This window comes from Dermochelys coriacea, chromosome 20, assembly GCF_009764565.3.
Source record: "Dermochelys coriacea isolate rDerCor1 chromosome 20, rDerCor1.pri.v4, whole genome shotgun sequence".
NCBI classification, from domain to species: Eukaryota; Metazoa; Chordata; order Testudines; family Dermochelyidae; genus Dermochelys; species Dermochelys coriacea.
Window position 1 is genome coordinate 14,785,020 of NC_050087.2, and position 22,444 is coordinate 14,807,463.

General features: G+C 52.6%; 1 protein-coding gene across 2 annotated transcripts in view; it reads right to left on the bottom strand.

Moving 5' to 3' along the window:
- The window catches only part of TRIP10 (thyroid hormone receptor interactor 10), a 71,791-nt gene that overhangs the window by 3,191 nt on the left and 46,156 nt on the right, over positions 1 to 22,444 (bottom strand). Inside the window, exons 3-12 of one of the 2 annotated variants that reach the window (XM_038378124.2) lie at positions 20,474 to 20,530; positions 17,304 to 17,451; positions 16,152 to 16,214; positions 15,065 to 15,169; positions 14,291 to 14,419; positions 13,133 to 13,279; positions 12,302 to 12,505; positions 5,549 to 5,722; positions 3,203 to 3,312; positions 1,958 to 2,090 (exon numbers count right to left, since the gene is read on the bottom strand). In XM_038378124.2, the coding sequence (XP_038234052.1) occupies positions 1,958 to 2,090; positions 3,203 to 3,312; positions 5,549 to 5,722; positions 12,302 to 12,505; positions 13,133 to 13,279; positions 14,291 to 14,419; positions 15,065 to 15,169; positions 16,152 to 16,214; positions 17,304 to 17,451; positions 20,474 to 20,530 (1,270 nt within the window). The remainder of the gene's footprint in view (positions 1 to 1,957; positions 2,091 to 3,202; positions 3,313 to 5,548; positions 5,723 to 12,301; positions 12,506 to 13,132; positions 13,280 to 14,290; positions 14,420 to 15,064; positions 15,170 to 16,151; positions 16,215 to 17,303; positions 17,452 to 20,473; positions 20,531 to 22,444) is intronic. The other variant, XM_038378125.2, reaches the window with a different exon arrangement.

Genomic DNA, 22,444 nt, shown 5'->3' on the forward strand with positions numbered 1-22,444 from the left:
CTCAGAACCCAGGAGTCTTGGCTCCCTGCTCTGACCACTAGACCCCATTCCTCCATGGCGGTGCTAGGTGTAAGCAGACTAAGCAACCTCTTAAAGCCCCCAACCGGCTCAAGGGGGACCCACTTTAGTAATACCCCCAAAATACCATACACATTATTTAACAAGCTTATCAGTAATGCGTGTTGGTATATTTGTTATGGAAATATTTGTACTTGTATTTTTAGGAGGTGGGTGAGGGGTAATGGGGGGGCCCCCCAAAATATTCCTGTTAAGGACCCCCAATGGGCTAGCACCGCCTCTGCCACTTCCTCCAGAGCTGAAAATAGAGCCCAGGAGTCCAGCCTCCCAGCCAGTTTGATACTGGAGAGGGCAGGATGGGATTGTAGCTGAGACATGGGCTATGTATGCACCGTAGGAACAGGAAACACCCAAGGGGGTCTGAATCACCAGAGGATGGGGCGGGGGAAGATGCCATGACCTGTGCTTTTATCACGTTATGCAAACTCAGCTGACTCATTCATAAAATAAACCTGTGGCCGAGAGTAACTTCCTTAGTGAATAAGGAAACTGGGCAGAGCCTTTTAACAGGATTGTCTAGCGTAACGTTCGTCGCTCAAGAAAGAGAAAGCAACCAAAGGCCCAGGTTGTTTCTATGAATGAAACGATACTGGACACTGGGTTACACACATGATTCATCCCAGAATAATTTAGGCCTGACTCAAGTGCTCATAAATCAAACCAGCAGCCTTTGAGTCATAAGGACACCTAACCTGACAACCAATGCGGTCGTGACACCATTATTTGTAGGGTCTCTGCCTGGTTTAAGATTTTCTCTCATCTTTTGATATTATTTATATTGTGGGTAGTGCCTAGGAGCCTCAGTCATGATCCAGGTCTCCACTGTGCTAGGTGCTGTACGAACACAGAACAAGATGCTGGTCCTTGTCCCAAATAGCTTCTAATCTGAATGGGACCCCACTATGCCTTAGAGAAGCAGGATGGTGCAGCAGATAGGGCACTAGCCTAGGAATTAAGTCCCAGGTTCAAGTCCCTGCTCTGCCACATACTTCCTGTGTGACCCTGGGCAAGTCACTTAGCTTCTCTGTGCCTCAGTCTCCCCATCTGTACAATGGGGATAACAGCTTTGCCCTGGGAGGATAAATGCAGCTGAGCACCGCACCATTTCTAGTGTAACTGTAACAGGGACCAGATAAGGACCTAAAATACTTAGAATCTCTCAGTAAGATAAGGGACAATGAGTGGACCTGGATCACATTGTTCTGGGGGCCAGACAATTTTGACCATGTATTTATGTCAGTTAGGGGGGTGACTTTTTAAAATTCTTATTGCAATATACAAATGCTTTTGCCAATATCACTTATTTCGCTTGGAGAACCAGTAGACACTACCCCCATCGAAAGCGCTCTTCTGCCACTACAAGCTGCGTCGACTGTGTCTACACTAAGAGTAGGCTTCTTAGCATCCACTTGCTAGTGTAGGTGAGGCCTTAACAAATGCAGAGTAGCATGGCCTAGTGGATAGAACACTTAGCCAGGGACTCAGGAGATCTAGGTTTTATTCCAGCTCCGACACTGGCCTGCTGGGTCAACCTGGGCAAGTCACTTCCCCTGTGTTTTGCCTCAGTTTCCCCTGCTGTAACATGGCGATAATGGCACTGTCCTCCTCGCTAAAACACTGAGTTCCGGATGAAAAGCACTCGAGAAGAGTGAGGTGCTGTTACGGGGTTCAGCCACTAGAGAGCGATAAATACCTCCCTTATGGATTTACTGCACTTTGAACCGGTTCAAAGGCAGGACTGGCCGGACACACGGGGCATCGCGTGTGTCTGGAGGCACAGATGGTGGGACAGCAGAGCCGGATGCATGGATTCCCAAAGGGGCCGGGGGAGTGTGTCAGAGGTAACCCCACCCCCTGACCCCCCGCACTTCCCCCTTACCTCATACTTCTGGATTTCTAGGCGCAGCTTCTCGATGTTGCTGAGGGTCTCCGAGATCTTTGGCTCCAGGCTAGCAGGGTCGCCCATCTGGGGCGTCTTCTGGTACACGTCCTTCATCTTGTTTAAGGCATCTCTGGGGGAAGGGGTAGGGGGAGAGAGTTCAGGGAAGGAATTTAAAGGGACAGCACACAAAATTTCTGCCTTCTGGCAAAGAGATTTGAATGCAAATTGTAGGATGAAAACTGATTGGTTCCCTCCTTTTATATCCTCCTGCATACAGAGAGAGCAAGGGGAAGGAGTTCTTCCTAACAGATAGGGCACTGGACTAGGAGTTACACAACATCAGAATGGCCTCACTGGGTCAGCCCAACGGTCCATCTAGCCCAGTATCCGGTCTTCCGACAGTGGCCAACGTCAGATGTTTCACAGGCACTGAACAGAACAGGCAATCATCGAGTGATTAAACCCCTGTCATCCACTTCCAGCAAGCAGAGACTAGGGATGCCCAGATGGGGTTGCATCCCTGACCATCTTGGCTAATAGCCATTGATGGACTTATCCTTCAGGAACTTATCTAGTTCTTTTTTGAGCCCCGTTTAGTTTTGGCCTTCACAACATCCTCTGGCAAGGAGTTCCGCAGGTTGACTGTGCATTGCATGAAGAAGCACTTCCTTTTGTTTGTTTTAAACCTGCTGCCTAGTTCGTGTGTTATGAGGAGTAAATAACACTTCCCTAATCACTTTCTCCGCACCAGTCACGATTTTATAGACCTCTATCACACTCCCCCTTAGTCTCTTTTCAATTACTGGCTTTGTCCCTGACCTGAGGGAAATCATTTCTCCTCCTCCTGTTTTCCCATCCTACCCTGGTCTATTTAGAGACTGTAGACAAACTGGGGCAGGGACTGGCTCTCACAATGCAAGTCCAGCGCCTGGCACAATGGGGCCGCCCATCTCGCTTGGGTTCACTGTACAATGATTATTTGAAGGAGTGATGACAGTTCAAGTGCACCCGCTATGTGGAAATAACATTTCCCTATCGTGCGCAATCTACAGAACTCACTGCAGCAGGAGGCCAGACTGTGGATAAACCCTCAGGGACTAAGGGCCTGGAGAAGGGAGAGGTGGTGCATTGTGGGAGTCCCTGTCCACAGAGCCTCATGGGAGATGTAGTCCAGCAGGTGAGCCGCCACTAGAGGAGGAGAACAAAGGCAGGAGGCACCCAAAAGGCACCGGCCGCTTGTACCTCTGGTCGATTTCCTTCTGCAGCTCCCGGTTCCTCTCCTCGATCTTCTGCTGCAGCTTTTTCCTCCTCTGCTCTGGCGGCAAGTGGCTAAAATCTTCCGTGATCACCGGCTGGCGGCGGGAAGGGGACGAAAAGGATACATCGGTCCCTGTCATAAGGTAACACCCGCCCACCCCCGTGGCCCCCGACTCCTTCACACCATGGGTTGCAGGGGCTGCCGACAGCCCCTGCCCTGACTTGCAAGACACTGGCCAGTGCCAGGGGAACGTGTGTGTCCCTCTCTAAGGGCCCGAGCTGCCTCAACCTTCACTGGTCACTGGGAGAGCTCGGTACCTAGCAGGATCGGGACAGCCCTTGGAGGCAGGGCAAGACGCTGCACGAGGCCTTTCTGCAGCAGTGGCCGGGATCCGGACATCTAGGGTTGTGCAGCAAAGAGAGCTTGGCACCTAGCTGTCAGGGAGACACCAGCCACAGCCCTGCAGCTTTAAACCAACACGGGCCGGATCTCGGCCTCCACCAGCAGCACGGAGGGTTAAGATCCTGGTTCTCTCCGGCTGCAGAACCCTCAGCCCGTGGAAGAGGGAACAGCTCACAGCCTCCGCCCCAGCAGTTACGGCTACAGGGGAAACCCAGCACTGAGCTGGGACTCAGGAGACCCATGTGGTCTCCGGCAAGTCACTTGGTGGACAGGCCTTGGACAGCGGCGAGCAGTGCTACAGTCCCACTTAACCAGGCCCCCAGGCAGAGCAAAGATCATCCCATCGAGGCCAGGTCCTTGGAAGCGTCAGGCGCTGCCCGAGATGCTACTAGCTGGACCGTGGTCCGGCCTGGCAATACTTTTATTCACAGGACAAAGTTACTCAATTGGCCAGCAACTGATTTCCACCCCTTGCCAAGGCAGCACCAAGCAAAGGCACCTGTGATTTTTTTTTTTTTTTTTTTTTTTTTTTTTAAAGTGAACATACATTGGGATCCTGGCACAATAACCACATACCCTCAGCTTGGCAGAGTCAGGCCCCCCCGTGGCATGGAGGGTGAAAGCCATGTGGGCAAGCCCTGGTTTGTGGAGGTGCTCCTACGTCCTGGGAATACCGGAGGTGGCGGGGGGAGAGGGAGAGGAGGTGAGAAATTGTCTGCTGGATTGGGTCTTTGATCTCCTGCCTTGCAATGCTTTATTTAGAACAGGAAGCGGTTTGATGTTGACCGGGGCTTGACCCCATCCCCCCCAGAGTCTGTACCCCAAGCAACAAATGCAGCTTCCTAACAGGAGAAGCCAACAGAAGGGAAGCCTGGAAAGCAAGGGACGGCTTGGGGTTTGATGTGGCACAGGATTGGAGGCTGCAAATGCTCCTGGCTGGAGGATGCAAAAGGGGAAGCTCCTGGTTCGGACGGGCAGAACAAGGTGGAATATCATGCTGTGAGGGGCAGGCGAAGGGCTGGGCTAGGAAGACTGGAAAGAAGGTGCGCGTCTGGGGAGCCGATGCTTTTGAAATGGGTGGAAGCACTGACTGCTGTACCACGCAAGGGAGGCTGGAGCTACGTGGAAAAAGAAGGAGAACCTGGGGGTTTAAGAAGTGACCAGTGAAATAAGAAATAATACGGTGCGTGCTGGGGCTGGGCAAAAATTCCCATGGAAACTGAATTTTTATGGGAAAAACTTGGATTTGGGGATTTTGGGGAAACCATCTGCTTTGGGCAGAAAGATCTGATGTTCTCATTGAGCAAAACAAAGACCTGAAAACCAACGCATTTAGATTTGATGCTGCTGCCGCGGTGCCTCCTGGGAGTTGTAGTTCAGTTAGTCTCTGTCAAGCTCCTTCAGCAGGCTACATCTCCCATAATGCACCATAGTCTGCCCTCTTTGTAAGGGGAGGTGGTGCATCAAGGGAGATGCGGTCCCATCACGTGCCAAGCTCACAGCGGAGAACAGGGACATGAAGCAACCAAACTACATATTCCTGTTCTCCTTTGTGAGCTAGGCTCCCGATGGGACTACATCTCGCATGATGCACCACCTCTCCTTACAAAGAGGGTACACCATGGTGCATTATGGGAGGTATAGCCCAACCAGGGAGCCTGGTCCAGAGGACAATGGGTTCATGCGGCACCTGAACTACAACTCCGAGGAGACACAATGACAGCATTTCTGAATAGTTCCATTTTCAGGGTGGTTTTGCCAGAAAGCCAAAGTCGATGCAAAAGGGCCTTAAAAAAACAAAACAAAACACAACTTTAAGCCTCCTTCCTGCACAGCCCCGCTGTGTTTCTCTCTTTGCAGGTGCCCTTCATAACAGCAGCAACTTCCCCCAGCTTGGTACAAAGCAAAATACAAGACACAAAACTTACCCCCCGTTTGAGGCTGCGGAAGGAGGCGATGCGGGGTTTGACTGTCTTATTGATCTCATTCAGACAGTAAGACAGAGGGTCCCGGGTGAATTTGGGGGATGGAGGTCCGTTGGTGGCAGACGAGGAGGAAGGAGGAGGGGCAGAGATCACTGGGGAGAGGGGAGGGGGTGGGAGCTAGGGACAGACAAAGGGACAACAGAACACATGGGGACACACAACGGAGAGAACTCTGTAAGAAAATAAACAGGCACGCACACACACAAAAAAACCCAACACAGCACAGGGAATAAAGGGGAGAAGGGTCAGGACAAGCTGCACCATCACAACCCACCAGCCGGGGGCAGAGACGGGGAGGAGGGGGAGACCCACCACCCATTTTGTCTGTCTCCCACATGTAGGGAATCCCAGCAGCGAAGGGAAGGGGATTAGGCTCAGAACCCTTTCAAGGCCAGGATTGTTCAAATGATCCTAAAGGGACCCAAGTCCCATGGGAAGACAAAGGACTTTGGGTGCCTAATTCCCTTAAGACCCTTGGAAATATGCCTGTTTTAAACCCTTAAGGTCCCATCCTGCACTAGAGGTGTGACTGACACCATGGATCGGGCCCCTGCCTGCCACAGATTGGGCTGCACCCTTGGCCCTTCCTCGCACCCATGTGACTGGGAAGCTTGACACCGAGAAGAGGACCCGGCTTTCAGCTCCCACCTTCCTCTCTTGGTAGAGGGGCACTTTGGTGGGAAAAGTGAACTTTGTTCATGTCTCCCATGATGCACCACCTGCCCTCACAAAGAGGGGAGACCATAATGCATCATGGGAGGTGGTGGGAGACTTGGGGAGAGGGGCATGTTACAGCCGGAGGTGAGCAACATGAAGGTCCCTTGACGGCTAAACCAGAGGCTGCTTTGCTCCTACAGGCCTGTGTCTAACCCCCCCCCACACACACACACGCCCCCATCTCACTCTCTCAGCCTACCTCCCCAAGACCAGCCTGCACCCCTTCCAGTCACAGGCGCTCCCCCCCCCCAGCTAGGGCAGCTTGAAGCATTTCGTTGGATCCGGGCCTAAATTCCTGCCAGCTTCAGTGTGGACAGTTGGTCTCATCCCCTTTAGCAAACCCCTGCCGGGGTGGGGGGGTGCGGGGAATATCCATTCCCCTACCCCACCCCTTAGAGCAAGCTATTAGTCCCTCCATAGGGATCCTTCCATGTGATAAGAGGCGGGGGGGGAAGTTGAGTGCCCTGCACCCCATGACATATCCCCCCATAGGGGGAGCTTTTGGTTAACTGATGCACCCTCACCCCAGAGGTCACCTACCTCAGCTAGAGTGGGGGGGGGGGGGAAGAGGGCTGTGGAAATCTGAAGGCAGGATACAAGGTTGCAGGAAGCATTCATGGAAACACATGGCTAATCAGGGGGTGGGGATTGATGCCCTAAAGTCTCTGCCTTGGATGTATGTTCCCTGAGCCGCCTTAACCCATAATGCTCCTTACCCACCCCTGCATGGCACCAATGCCCCCCGCTTGCCGTATGGCACAATGTGCCCTACCCCCAATGTGGCTCCGGCTCCAGCTCCAAGGGTGAGAAGAGGCAAGATGCTATTTTTGTACCCCTGCTGGCAGAGGGGAAATAGGGCCCCGAGCCAGAAACCCCAGATCCAAACCACAGCTTGGGTTTCCCACCGGTGGGCTACCTCCACCAGGGGAGACCCCCTCAGGTTTTCCCCATGCCACCCTGCTCTCGGGCAGATGCAGGGTGCCGAGTATCAATGTCTGTGTGTTGCCAGGTAGGAGTTTTTAGCGCATGCACAAAGCGAAGCAGCAAGCGGCTTGGCTATGAAACAGGCGCGAGACAAGGAGAGAAAGAAGTTCCCCCGGGGGGGGGGTGAGGGAGGGAAAACTTGACCCGTCCAGCAGTGCCTGTGAAATGGGCCCAGCACACCCAGGGAGGCCCCACGGAGCTCGGCGTGTGGAGTACTAGAGCCCAGGTCCTTGCCTACAGGCTGCCATAAGCTGGGAGTCCCCTTCCAACTTTGCTGATTGGCCGGCCAGATCTGAAGGGGGGGGCACTTGGCCTACTAACCAATTGGGCTTCACTCAGCCCTTCCCCACCCCCTTCTCCTGCTCAATGTCCTTCCTGAGGGCTGCTCTAACTTACTCTCTGCTTCCCATAGGTCCCAGACAGCGAAAAAAGCCAAAGCGTGGATCACGCTGGCCATGTCCCCAATATGCTGGGCCAGCTCCATGCTGGCCTGGGAGGTCCCTGAACAGGGTCTTCTCCACCCACATTAAGTCCCCTTTATGCACTGCAAAAAGAACAAGGAGGACTTGTGGCACCTTAGAGACAAATTTATTTGAGCATACATTTTTGAGGGCTAAAGCCCACTTCATCAGATGCATGCAGTGGAAAATACAGTAGGAAGATCTCACACACACAGAACATGAAAAAATTGGGGTTGCCATACCAACTCTAACGAGACTCATCGATTAAGCTGGGCTATTATCAGCAGGAGAGGAAAAAAAGCCTTTTGTAGTGATAATCAGGATGGCCCATTTCAGACAGTTGACAAGAAGGTGAGAGTAACAGCAGGGGGAAAATTAGCATAGGGAAATAGTTTTTAGTTTGTGTAATGACCCATCCACTCTCAGTCTTTATTCAAGCCTAATTTAACTGTGTCCAGTTTGCAAATTAATTCCAGTTCTGCATTTTCTCCTTGGAGTCTGTTTTTGAAGTTTTTTGTTGAAGAATTGTGACTTTTAGTCTGTAATTGAGTGTCCAGGGAGGTTGAAGTGTTCTCCGACTGGTTTTTGAACGTTTTAATTCTTGACGTCTGATTTGTGTCCATTTATTCTTTTACGTAGAAACTGTCCAGTTTGGCCAATGTACATGGCAGGGGGCATTGCTGGCACATGATGGCATATATCACATTGGTAGATGCGCAGGTGAACGAGCCTCTGATAGTGTGGCTGATGTGATTAGGCCCTATGATGGTGTCCCCTGAATAGATATGTGGACAGAGTTGGCAACGGGCTTTGTTGCAAGGATAGGTTCCTGGGTTAGTGTTTTTGTTGTGTGGTGTGTGGTTGCTGGTGAGTATTTGCTTCAGATTGGGGGGCTGTCTATAAGCAAGGACTGGCCTGTCTCCCAAGATCTGTGAGAGTGATGGGTCGTCCTTCAGGATAGGTTGTAGATCCTTGATGATGCCTCACCCATAACTATTTCACATTTGGGGACAATGGTATACATTCAAATCAGCGGCACTGCTATGGGTACCGCATGGCCCCACAGTATGCCAACATTTTTATGGCTGACTTAGAACAACACTTCCTCAGCTCTTATCCCCTAATGCCCCTACTCTACTTGCGCTACATTGATGACATCATCATCTGGACCATTGGAAAAGAAGCCCTTGAGGAATTCCACCATGATTTCAACAAATTTCCATCCCACCATCAGCCTCATTGGACCAGTCCACACAAGAGATCCACTTCCTGGGCACTACAGTGCTAATAAGTGATAGTCATAAACACCACCCTATACCAGAAGCCTACTGACTGCTATACTTACCTACATGCCTTCAGCTTTCATCCAGACCACACCACACGATCCATTGTCTACAGCCAAGCTCTACGATACAAACGCATTTGCTCCAACCGCTCAGACAGAGACAAACACCTACAAGATCTCTATCATGCATTCTTACAACTACAATACCCACCTGCTGAAATGAAGAAACAGACTGTTTCTCTACTGTTACTCACACCTTCTTGTTAACTGTTTGAAATGGGCCATCCTGATTATCACTACAAAAGTTTTTTTTTCTCCTGCTGGTAGTAGCCCACCTTAATCAATGAATCTCGTTACAGTTGGTATGGCAACCCCCATTTTTTCATGGTGTGTGTGTGTGTGTGTGTGTGTGTGTGTGTGTGTGTGTGTGTGTGTGTGTGTTCCTACTGTATTTTCCACTGCATGCATCTGATGAAGTGGGCTTTAGCCGAAAACTTATGCTCAAATACAGTTGTTAGTCTCTAAGGTGCCACAAGTACTCCTAGTTCTTTTTGTTGATACAGACCAACACGACTACCACTCTGAAACCTGTCTTTATGCACTGCGTGACCAAATGGGGCCTCCAAACCATCTTTCACTAGACAGCAGCTCCAGGATCCCAAGCATCGGAGAGACGGGACAGCCCTGTGACAGACTGACAGTAACATCTAATATCTTGGGCAAGCCAGATGGAATGAAGAGAAACTTTCCTGAATGAAGCTGAACTTCCCTGCGTTAGAGTTCATACCTTGGGGGAGCGCTGTATGAAAATGCACCGGGCAGGGTGTGCGTGGGGTGTACCCTCTCTAACAGGGAGGGGGAATGCTAATTAATTCGCTTGGCTGTCTGGGGAGGCATCCATGTCCCTGTTCAACCTGGATTCTCCAGAGCCCCACAGACCAGGAAGAGACAATCTGGATCAAAGCAGGGGTTCTAGCTAGATCAGCGCCTTCTTTCTGATTCAGCCAACGGACTGGTCCACGGAGGGGCCAAATCCTCAGGGAGCCTTGAAAGGACTTGGCTGACAGAGGCCTCCTAAGGAAGGGGGGCTGGTGGGAGCCGAAGTGCGGAGGAACTGCAAAGGAACGGGTAGGGCAGGGTGATACCGGGGGAGCTTGCTAGCGGGCGTGTGGGTTCTTTTATTGTTTGTAGAGGTTCTCTCTGTCATGCTCTTTATCTTAAGCATGAAGGTGTAACACAGATCTGAAGCAATCCCTCCGTTCTCGGCAGGGCTGTCCTTGCTAGGAAACGCACAGCGAAGGCAGGGAACCATGCAGCCTGGGGCTCCCCTCGGCAGAAGGGAGCGAGACTCTGGGCTCCCTGCAGAAAGGTGACAGCTGCCGTTGCCCCAAGTTGTGACGAGCCTCGGTGGAAGTTATAGAAAAGCCCAGAAAAGCCAAAGGGAGATGACCGCACCACTGCCCCCATCCCCAAGGATTTCTCCTCCAGAAACATGTCCCTTCCTCAGAGCAGCTAGCAAGCCAGGATGTACAAGGCGAAAGGGGAGAACGCAGCCAGAATGTGGATGCTGGAGGAAGATGGAGCATGCAAAGGACAAAGGTGACGCGGGGGAGCAGAGCTCAGAGGACAGCCAAGTCAGTGGTTTGGATCGGGGCTCTGTTCTGGTCTTAGTCTGACCTCCTGGGTCACCCACCCAGCATCTGCACACTAAAGTCAACAGCCCACCAGAGACTAAACACACACATGCCGCAGGCAGAGAATCGGAGGAACCCCACCCTGGGGCCCTGCGTCGGCAGGGAATTAAGTGAGATAAACCCAGATAAACCGACTCTCACCCCACGCTGCAGAGGAAGGTGGAAAAAAAACAAAACAAAACCCAAGGCTGTGGCCACCGTGACCAGTGCGATCTGGGGTGATCTCTGTTCCGCACAATACAGACGGGACATGGGGGTTAGGACACAGGTAACACATGGGGGAAGAGGACGGAAGAGAAATCCTACAAACACAGAAGTGACCCTGGGAGGGGTTCCAAAGGGCTGAGACGCATGTGGCTGTGACCTGCTTTTGCTAACAAGCCTCTCGCTAAACCAGGCATGTTGGGAGCCCGAGTTGTTTTTTTTTTTTTTTTTTAATTATTATTTTGAAAAGGATCCCACACACGAGAGAGCAGGCCCGGAGCACAGCCATCATTGATCCTGACCCACTCCAAAGGGAGTGGGGGGGGTGTGTGTGTGTGTGGGGGGGCAGGTTATTAATAAACAGCCTCACAGTTATTCAGGGATCCCAGAACCAAGATGCAAAAAACACACCCACCCCCTCCCTGCCCCAAGAGCTCTAACCTGGCATAAAAGCCAGGTCAAGATTCCTTGTTGGAACAGCATGTTCCCAAGGCTGCTCTCCTGGGGCGCAGGAGGGAGGGGTGCGTCGGATGTGACTCATGGAGGACAAGAGGATTGGGCAGGGCCAGCAGTGGAGGAGACAGAAAAAGAGAGAGGCTCATGCTGGCTGATTTGCAGCGTGTGCTCCAGAACTGGTTAATTATTAGCGTCTCAGCCTCGCTGGCTCACACCCGTCCAGCACTCGAGAGAGGCGGGGGCTTAATGCTCTATTATGGCATCATGCACAGGCAGCGAGATGCAGCCAGGGAGAACGATCACAGACAGGGGTCAAACGGCGGTGTAGCCTGCAGCAAAGGGGGTTGCAGGCCACTAGCTACCCGGGCATCTTAGCAGCACTCAGGCCAGGGGGGCAGTAGCTGAGGATCAGAGCCCCCAGAACTGCATTTGGCAGCTGTTCCTCTACAGTTGATAAGGGATGTGGCCCAGAACCAGGCTTGGTAACACCTGCCCCTCTGCATAGCTAGTAGGCTAGACAAAGGGGCAGAAGGAGATATGGACGGGCTCATGCCAATTGGTAGTGTAGGAGTGGGGGCAGGGGATGGTCTAGTGGTTAGGGCAGGGAGTCAGGACTCATGGGTGCTATTCACAACTCCAGGAGGGGAGTGGGGATGGGAGTCAGGACTCCCGGAACTGTGAACAGAACCCAGGAGTCCTGACTCCCAGCCCCCCTGCTCTAGTCACTAGACTCACCCCCCACTCACCTGCTACAGCTGGGAATAGAACCTGGGGTCCCGACTCCCAATTTGTGCTTCGACCGCAAGGTCCCGCTTCAAGTTCCAGCCAGGCTGAGCTGCCCCAGCCCGGGCAGCGCCCAGAGCCAGGGACTCAGGGCCTTACTGTCAGTTCCTACCTTATTCTTCTTGCTGAAGAGCCAGCGCTTCCCTTTGTTCTTGCCCAGCAGGCGGGGGTCCAGCCGGCCATCCAGGGTGCCCCGGGGTGTCCCCAGGCTGCTGTCCGAAGAGGTGCGGTTGATAGGCTGGCTGAAGTCTTCGAAGTCCACATCTCCCGGCCTCTCGAAGCCGGACTTGTGTAATTCGATCAGCACCTGAGAGTCCTGCCGGCGGTGGGGTGAGGGGGAGGGCGTCACCGCTGGGAGAACCAGAGCTGCTACTCTCCCCACCTAGCGCCCGCTCCTCCTCACTGCAGCGTTCCCGTCTCCCCAGAAACACTTGCACGTATGGCCAGGCTCCAGGTCCTTGAAATGGACATTGATCTCTACAGACCGGATGCCAATCCTTATTCTATCCATGGACACAAGTCCAAATAGGACCCAGGCGTCCTGACTCTCAGCCCTATCCCCCCCTCCCCTCGCAGGGTCCTGACTCCCTGGGACTGCAAGAGGAGCAGGTGTAGCGGTTAGAGCAGGGTGAGCTGGAGTCAGGATGCCTGGGTCCTATTCCCATTCCCTAGGACACAAATACCCACAAATCCCTCTGGGTTTGGGATCTGGGGCCAGACTGACTTAACTCCTCCAGGTGAAGTAAAAGCAAAACTGCCCCCATGCTGGGCTGGGGCCCCTAGTAGAGGGGGGAGGTTATGACACCTGGATCCCACCCAGTTAGCCCTGCCTACTGAGGGAGTGGGGAGAGGTCTGCCTTCCTATTGGAGGGCAGGTGCTGTAGCAACTCCAATGGGCTTTCCACTCCTGGGGCACTACATTTAAAGAGACAGCAGGACCCACGTTCTTCTCGTTCACTGAGTCGGCCGCTGCCTTCATGCCGTCTAGGCACTTGCCGATGATGGGCATGACCTGCCGCTCAGTCTCAGAGAAGATGCCGTAGCCTTCCTTGAGCCGCACCGTCCGCCTTTCATCCATCTCCTGCAGCTTCTGCAAAGGGCAGAGAGCAGAAAACCGTGAGAATGATAAAAGGCCTGGAAAAGACTACAAATATTATTAATTATTATTAATACCCAGCTCTTATAGTGCTTTATCCATAGATCTCCCAGTGCTTTACAAAGGAGGTCATTGCCATTATCCCCATTTCACGTATGGGGAAACTGAGGCACAGAGAGGGGGCGTGACTTGCCTAAAGTCACACAGCAGGCCAGCGGAAGGACCCAGGAGTCCTATATGCTGGACGGGCAGCTAGTTTGATTGAAAAAGGCTGGGGTTGTTTACCTTTGGGATGAGACCCCATAGAAATCCACGCAATAATGGGTGGGATTGAGAAGGGAGATCGGGTAGGTCTGTTCCCACAACACAAGAGCAAGGGGATATGTGTTTTGAATTTTCCACCTTTCAGTTTTAGTAGACGAGGAAGAAATACTTTTCCTCACATGTGTACTTTGCCATCCTTTAGCAGTGAGTTCCGCAGGCTACGAGACCAGGACCTTCCCAAGATTCACACACAAAATCTATGTAGTGAAAGCACCACAACTCCCCTTAGTGCACAGGCTGTTCTATTCCCTAGCTATTTCCTTACTTAGACTGGAAGCTATCTGGGGCAGTGACAACATCTTGTTCCGTGTTTAGACAGCACCGAGCGCAGCAGAGTCCTGGCCCATGGCTTGGACTCCAACATGTCAAAACATGGCCTAGTGGTTAGAGCACTGCACGGGGTCTCGGAGACCTAGGTTCTCTTCTGCGCTCTGCCACTGGCCTGCTGGGTGACCTTGGGAAAAATCACTTTCCCCTCTCTATGCCTCAGTTTCCCCATCTGTAAAACAGAGACAATGATATCTGTGGATCTCAAAGCCCTTCACAAAAGGTAAGAGCTAGGCATCATTATATTGGTATAACTGACATGAAGAGGGAAAGAAAAAGAGGGAAGGACAGAAAAGAGGAGGCACGGCTAAGATTAAGTAGAAGGGGTTTATATCGACGGGGAGGGGATCTTACATTGAAGATCTGCGGCATCTCCAGGAAGTAGAACTGGCTCTGGTCCCGGTTGAATTTCTGCAGGAAGGAGGCGTATTCGTTCTTGCTCTCCTCCGCCATGTGACTGCGCAGATTGGCCTGCTGCTTCGCCTGCCGGGGTTAGAGCGATTGTCACACCAGGCCCAGCTCCGTCCCCGGGGGCAGATGCAGCCCAGGGAATCCCTTGTATTCAAAGCCCTGGGCTGGGGGCCAACTCCTCATCCTCAATAGCAAGCCCCCGGGAGGGCCTCCCTCCTGCCTGCTCTTCTCCCCTGCACCATACTCCCCTGCCCCCCATTACTGCACCCCCCGGTAAAACTGGGGTGGCCCTGCATCGTGCCAGGTGCTGCAGACACAGCCCCTGAGAGGTCAGCCTGAGCAGCCTCGGGAAGGATCGTTAGCCCCATCACAGAGAAAGGGAAACTGAGGCACAGATGAAGTGACTGGCCCAAGGTCACCCGGGGTGGGTCTATGGCAGAGCCAGGAACTGAACCAAGATCTCTCCAAGCCTGAACTCCGGCACCATTCTCTTGCTCTAATGCAGCCTCTCTGAACGCAGCCAGTTCTGGATGGCCAGCTCTTTGGGGCAGAAACCTGGTCTTCATACCAGTCTGTAAAGCAGCTAGCAAAACCCATGGACTACATCACCCAATGGGTCCCCTCCCATCCTGCTGGGCCCACTCTCATGTCGCCTGATGGTTCCCCCATCCCCAACAGGCCCACACTAGAGGGATTCAAGCCAAGGAGTGTTCCAACCTTCTCCACGTCCGCCTTGGTGGCATTGAGGTCCTGGTCAAGCTTCTCGGCCACCAGCATAGCTTTCTCTGCCTCCCTGCAGTCCCGCTCGAACTTGCGTTTGCTCTGTGCCGGGGGGGAAGATGATACAAGCCAGCGTTACCTTGCCGGAGTGCACAGCCCCTTCCCACCCACAGGATTTGGGGGAACCACAGGGGAGGGGGCTCAGGGACTCTCCCCCGTTATAGAGGAGGAAGCTAAGGTGAGAGGTTAAGGAACTTGCCCTAAAGCATGGAGTGAGTGTGTGGCAGAGGTGGGAAAGGAACCAAGGTGTCCTGACTCCTAGCTAACACACTAGGCCACACTCCCCTCCCACAGCTCGAAACAGAACCCAGGAGTCCTGACTCCCAGCACCTCCCATTGGTCTAATGCAGCAGTTCTCAAACTGTGGGTCATCACCCTACTTTCGTGGGGTTGCCAGGGCTGGCGTTAGACTTGCTGGGGCCCAGGGCCAAAGCCCGAGCCCCACTGCTTGGGATCAAAGCAGAAGGCTGACGGCTTCAGCCCCGGGTGGCGGGGCACAGGTTACAGTACCCCTGCCTGGAGCTGAAGCCCTTGGGCTTCGGCTTTGGACCCCACTGACGGGGGACTCGTGCTTTGGCCCCTGCACCCGGGATGGTGGGACTGGGTGCCGGGGGAGGCGCTTCGGATTCAGTCCCCCCTCCTGGGGTCAGATAGTAAATTTTGTCGTCAGAAGGGAGTCATGGTGCAATGAAGTTTGAGAACCCTGGTCTCATGCATCAGAGCCCACTGCCTTCCCTGAGCTAGCAACAGAACCCAGGAGTCCTGACTTCCAGCCTTCCCCCCACCCGAACCACAACACAGTTTTGCTGCACATGTTCTGGACTTCCTCTGAATAAAGCCCCTTTCTTTCTCCTGAAGGCATTTCCTTCCACCAGCTGACCCGTGCAGCTGGGTCTTGGCAAGTGCCATCCAAAGCTTCCTCGTGGCCAATGGAAAGGTTCCCGGCGGCTCCAAAGAGCTTGGATCAGGCCCAAAGCGAGCACGAACAGAACGTAAACAGCTGGCCCTGTTCCCTGGGACTCACGTTTTCGAGTTGCTTGAAGGAGTTTTCTAGCTGCTGCTGGGCTCGCCGGCCCTCCTGGAAGTGCTGCAAAGAGGAGAAACGTCAGCGGAACCTCGTGATTTTCAGCAGTCTCTCCGTTCTGTGTTTGTACCGCACCTAGCGCAGCAAGGCACTACCAATGAATAACGTACAGCGCCTAGCACCATGGAGCCCTGGCCTCTACCGTAATACACCTAATGAATAAATTAGCCAACACCAGAACATTCTTCATCACAACCAGAATTTGCAGAAGTTTGAGACTCCTTAAACTGATTATCAGACAGCACCAAGCACCCAGCCCCAGTGAAAAAGTCGGGGTCCCTTTAAGAAGTCTCAAGGGCCCCAAATCATTAGGCACTTCTGAAAATTCAGGCTGTGATGAAGAATGTTCTGGCATTGGCCAATTTATTCATTAGGTATATTACAGTAGCGACCAGGGCTCCATGGTGCTAGGCGCTGTACATTATTCATTGATAGTACCTTGATGAATGTCCTCCTGTTGGCTATTTATTAGGTGTATTACAGCAACACTTAGACAGCCCTAGTCCCGGGACGCTCTTGAACCCCTATAAGCTGTATTACAGCAGCACCACAGGGCATGTACATGTCCCTTCTCCTCTCCAGGGAGATGGCAATTTTGGTAGTTCCCCAGCTTCTAAAAAAGCTCCCCAAAAGCAGCATGACTACTGCACCCTACGATGCTCCCACCGATCCCATGTCCAACCAAGTACAAACCCTCCAGGAAGGCGGAGGTGGCCCCAACTCCCAGAGGGAACGAGAGTCAGTCATTACAGCGAGCTGGCCGAAATTCTCACCCAAGAGACGCAGCATCTGCAGGGACTGAACCTGGGTCCCATTGGAGCTAAAAGCGCCCTCCTCTGCCACTTGAGCCAAAGGCCCCGGTACCTTACTTCAAGGCAGTAGCAGGCTGTCTCCTCCTAGTGGCTGGGCCCTGCAAAGAGGCACACTTGGCTGGTACATTACCCAAGCTCTCCAGGCTCAGTGGGGACCCCACGTATGTAACCCGGGCGCAAAGGAAGCTCAGGGCTTAGCTGGATCCACATCCCCCGTCCCCACCAGATATACTAAACCCTGGACAGTTGCACTGGAAGACAGGGAGGGGGAAAGCGTTACCGATTTCCTCTCCTGCTTGAGCTCCTGGGCATGCTTAGAGAGCTCCATGCAGATCTGCGTCATCAGGTTCTCTGCCACCACCTCCCTCTGCCCAGCAAAGTCATTGAGCTCCTTCACCACCTGCAGGAAGGCCTGGTACTGGCAAAACCTGGAGCATGGGCAGAGTTATGGGGTGAGCGACAAGATCATGCTAAGGTCGTTGGTGCAGAGGCTCAATACCTACACCCCCAACCCCTCAACCCCCAGCTCATCTGCCCCAGGCATCTCCAAACTCCGCCTGGATCAGAACAGGTTTCAGTCTAGGCCTGGATCCCGCCTCTGCTAAGCCCAGATGGGAATCTCCAAGGCGCACAAGGTCACTCCACCGTAAGGAGGGGCTCAGTGCAACCACCTTTGGAGGGAATTCTCTGGCCTGCAGTACGCAGGTGGTCATGGAGTCAAGGTCAAAGACTTCGAGCGATGGAGGAGCCCCACATCCCTCCGTGAGTTGGCCCAAACCTGTACCTGGAGGGGTCTATCTATCTTCAGCTTCCGGCCATCAGATCTTGTTTGGTCTTTCTCTGCTAGAACAAGAGGCCTCAGCTACCGGAAACCTTCTCCCCATGTGGCTATTATTAAATCATCATAACAGTTCATTCTGGCCTTAATCTAGGAATCCAATATGAGCTGCCTTAGAGGATGGTGCAAGAAACTCTCAATTAGTGCATGAGAAGATACCCTGCTGACAGGGAAAGATGTCTCTGGCCCCCCCGCAGTTAAAGGCTGGGGCATATGCCTTGAATCATGAGGCTTTATATCCTTTCCGAAAGATTTGGGGGTTTTTTGGGTTTTTTTTTTTTTTAAAGTTATTATTCTAACTCTAGATTTTCTTATTAATTAAGAAAGCGCCCACTTCTCCTTTTAAGCCTACTAAACTCTCCACCCCAATGAAACCTTGTGGCAATGAGATCCACTGACTACATGAAAAAAAAAAAAAAAAAAAAAGTTTTCCTTCAGTCCGTTTTAAATGTGCTGCCTTGAAGTTTCATGAACAAAAAACCCCTTTGTCCTTGGATCATGAGGCAGGGAGAAGAGAAATCCCCATTACTAAAACCAGAGTCTTATCTGAGCTTTGAGATGGTTTAACTTTCGATGAAACAGAACTTAGATCCAAAGCCACTGAGACTAGAGATTCTGCAAACCCAGAATCCATTTACTTCATCTTTGTTAGTCTCTAAGGTGCCACAAGTCCTCCTTTTCTTTTTGCCAATACAGACTAACACGGCTGCTACTCTGAAAATAGTGACACCATCTTCTCTCAACACAGCCTATTGCAAACACTCCGGTGCAGTTCTTCAACTGGCCAGCAGGGGGCATCCTACTATTGACAGATCACCTGACAGCTCTATTAGCGCTCCCAGCACCACAATGGTAATCCTGGCCCAGTGCAGAGGCAAGGCTGGGGGGGGGTGGGCCTGGAAAGCAAGCCCCTGCCCCTATCCCCACTCATCCTGCAGGAGCAGCAGCAGCTCGGGCAGCCCCTGTGTCCTGGGGAGCTGGGCCCAGCACTCGGCTCCGTGCACGGCACCCTGGTGTACAGGATCAGCATGCTGTTTGGGCTTGGCCCGGCCAGACCTGAGCAGCGCTGTGACCCGGTGCTCTGGGTGGCAACACCTGCAGCGGGGAGCTGGGTCCAGCCCCACAGGATCACAGGAACCGCTGCTGCGGGGTGAGTCACGGACACAGAAAAAAGCCACGGACAAAACGGGAAAAGTCACAGGGGTTTTCCCCAGCCATAGCATTTATGTTTTGTAGCCAATTTCTCTGTAAATGGAACAGCCACCTGTTTCGTGCAGGCACAGCAAGGGGAAGATGTTTGGGGTGCAAAGTTTTGGGCTGGAAAATTCTGAAGGAACTGGCCAGTCTTGGTATTGACAGCGGAGCAGAGGGTTAGAGGAGGGTGTCTGATGGGCTAGATTAGGGCCGGATTCAGAGGTTGATCCAGTCTGAAGGTTTGGATCAGCCATGGTCACCGGCTCCGGTGGGCTGCCTGGCAAGCTAAACGTTCTGCCACTTCTGGCAGATCTCACAAAAACAGCTGATCTCAGTCAATTTCCCCACCATCCACGGGCAGAGCCCAGACCAAAATTGGAGGGCAAACAACAAGATCAAATCGAATGGTCCGACACTCCTGACGTTTCTGGGGTCTGGCTGAGAGGTTCTAGCCCATCTCCGCACCCACACAGAAGCCTTTCCTGTGCTCTGCACCAATCAGAAGTCATGGGCCTGGGACAGGAATACAGGAATTCACCAGACTGCATCAGACAGGCAGTCTACTCCATCGAGTCCAGGATCCGGACAGTGCCAGCACTAGATGGCAGGTGCAAGAACCCCGCTGTATCCAATGTAAAATAATCTGCTCCCCGCATTAAGTCCCATCCTGGCCTCCAATAGTTAGAGAGCAGTTTAAATCTCAACACCTGAGGTTTAATAACCCTTCCAGAATAGTCGTTAGCTGTAATTGTGATCACTCTGGATATTCCTGCTCCCCACGTAAAAGTGTCCAATCCCTTTTTGAAACTTACTAAATTCCTCGTTTCAACCACTTCCTGTAGCAAGGAGTTCCAAAGGGTGACATTCTCTGGCCTTTTATGTACATCAGGCTAGAGGACAATGCTCCCTTCTGGCCTTTAGATCTATTAAAGAAACTTGAACCATTGCAATTCATAGAGTTTAAGGCCAGAAGGGGCTATTCTATTATCTCCTCTGACCTGCTGGAGGGCACAGGCCAGAGAATTTCATGCAATTACTCCTGTGCCAAACCTGATAACTTGCGTTAGTCCAACATAAATGCACCTTCCAGAAAGGCAGCCGGCCTGGATTTGAAGATCAAGGGTTAGAGACTCCACTGCTTCCTTGGGGCAGTTGGACCAATGGTTTATCACCCTACCATTAAAGCATTGTGCCTTATTTCTAACTTGAAGTTGTCCAGCTTTAAACATAGAAACGTTGGGCTGGCAGGGACCTCAAAAGGTCATCTAGTCCATCTCCTGCCACACTGAGGCAGGACCATTTATACCTAGCCAGGCTTTTGTGTCCTTAAAAACACCCAGTCTTTGGTTCTCATTCTGCCTTTCTCAACTAGCTTAAAGAGAATGACGTGCCGAGATCAGATAGACAGAGGCACTTACTTGGATTCTGGATCTTCTCTTGTGTTCCGTTTCGGAAGATACTTTTTCACCAGATTCCTGCAAACAAGAAAGAAAAAAAAAAAAAAAAACAACCACAGGAGAGTGGAGATTTCCTGGGAAACAAGGGTAGGGGGTTCCCTGCATAGGGAAGATTGCAAGACAGTTACCAGCCAGAGAGGCCATCAGGCTAGAAGGCCCCGGACAGATAGAAACTATCGTAAGAAGTCATCAGGGAACCCCGAGTCCCAGTTCCAGCACCAGAAATCTACCAGCCCCACCCCGAGGACAACGGGAAAGCTGCAGACTTTTTGGGAGAGCGCAGCCCTGCCCCAAACTGTTCGTGAGCTAATCCAGGCCAGCAGTGTGAGGGGGCAGCTGAGGCAGGGAGAGAGGAAGTGATTTGACCAGGGTCATCGGCAAAGCTGGGAACAGAATCACCTCTGCCGAGTCTCAGTGCAGCGTCTGATCCCCTGGACCTGGCTGGAAGTATGTTGTGAAGTCCCTTGAATCCCCGTTTGTCTGTTGTACTTACTTGGTACTGTAACGTCTGAATGCCCCTCAAACTTTAATATACTTCTCCACACAGCCCATCAGGTAGGGCTGTTATCCCCATGTCATAGATGGGGAAACTGAGGCAATGAGCAAGAAAGAAAGACTGACAAACTCAATCATTTCCATATAGTGAACCAGTGGCAGAGTTGAGATGAACCCAGGAGTCCTGATTTCCCTGGTCCTCTCTGCTTAACCACTGCACCTCACTCCCAGAGGTGGTCACAGAACCCAGGAGTGTAGTCTACTAGCCAGAGCAGGGCACAAGGAGCCAGGACTCCTGGGTTCTCACCCTGGTTCTTAGAGGGGAGTGGTATCTAGTGGTTTGAGCAGGTGGAGCAGGGAGTCAAGACTCCCAAGTCCTACTCCCAGCTCAGAAGAGAAGATTCTTTACTTCCAATTTCCCCTCTGATGTAGCACTAAACCAAGATAAAACCCAGGAGTCCTGACACCCAATCTCCCACTGTTCCAACCATTACACCCCACTCCCCAGAGCCAAGAAGAAAACCCAGATCTCCCCCTGGGGCAGTGGAAGAAAGAGGGCATCATGGGAACAAAACAAAACAACCCTTTTCTACACACAGCCATGATGGGAAAGTGCTTTTTGGTGGGATTTCAACCCAAGGCCCAACACAAGCTGTCTCTGAAAAAGCTGGGCAAAAAAAGAGAAACAAAACCAAAAATCTCTTCTGCTAGGAGCTTGGAGAACCCCCCGGAGCTGAGGGACAGACAGGCAGCCTGGTGTGAAATGGGCTCGAGGAGAGGGAAGCTCCCTGTAATGTGGTTTGCAAGAAAAAAAGGCAGGGTTCAGACTTCTCTGCCACATGCTTGCTCTTCCTGTCAACTATCCCGGGGCTGAGCCAGCCTGGAGGGGGCTCTTCCTTCCTCCTGCTAAATATAGGCCAGTGGCTTCTGACAGGCCTGTGGCAGAGATCTGCTTAGCAGAAAGGCTAGCGTGGCCTGGCACTTGCCCGCAACGTGAACAGCAGCTGCTGCCCCTTAAAGGGGACAGGACAAGGTGGCTGCCTTCACCACCACGTTGGCTTCCATTCTGGGGGGGGGGGGGGGGGGGAAGGCTGTTGCAGAGGAATCCCCATCCCACCCCAAAGGGAAAAGGAGCTCCCAAGCCTGGAGCATGGTGGGATCCACAGGGTGGGGGGAGCCAGGATCCACAGCCACCACCGCAGTCTTGGAGAGCACCAGCGCCAAGATTCACATGCAGCCGAGAGCGCAACCAGGATCCATGCCCCGGTGCCAGGATCCACACCCATAGCCTCCCTGGGCACTTGCAGGACCCATAGCGCATGGAGGCTCGGGCCGAGCCTCAAGGACCGTGCACAGTTCAGCCCTGCTCCTTAGGGAGGCCAGAAGAGGCATTTCCTTCCCCACCAGCCACGCTCCTGTGATCTGAGAGCAGGATGC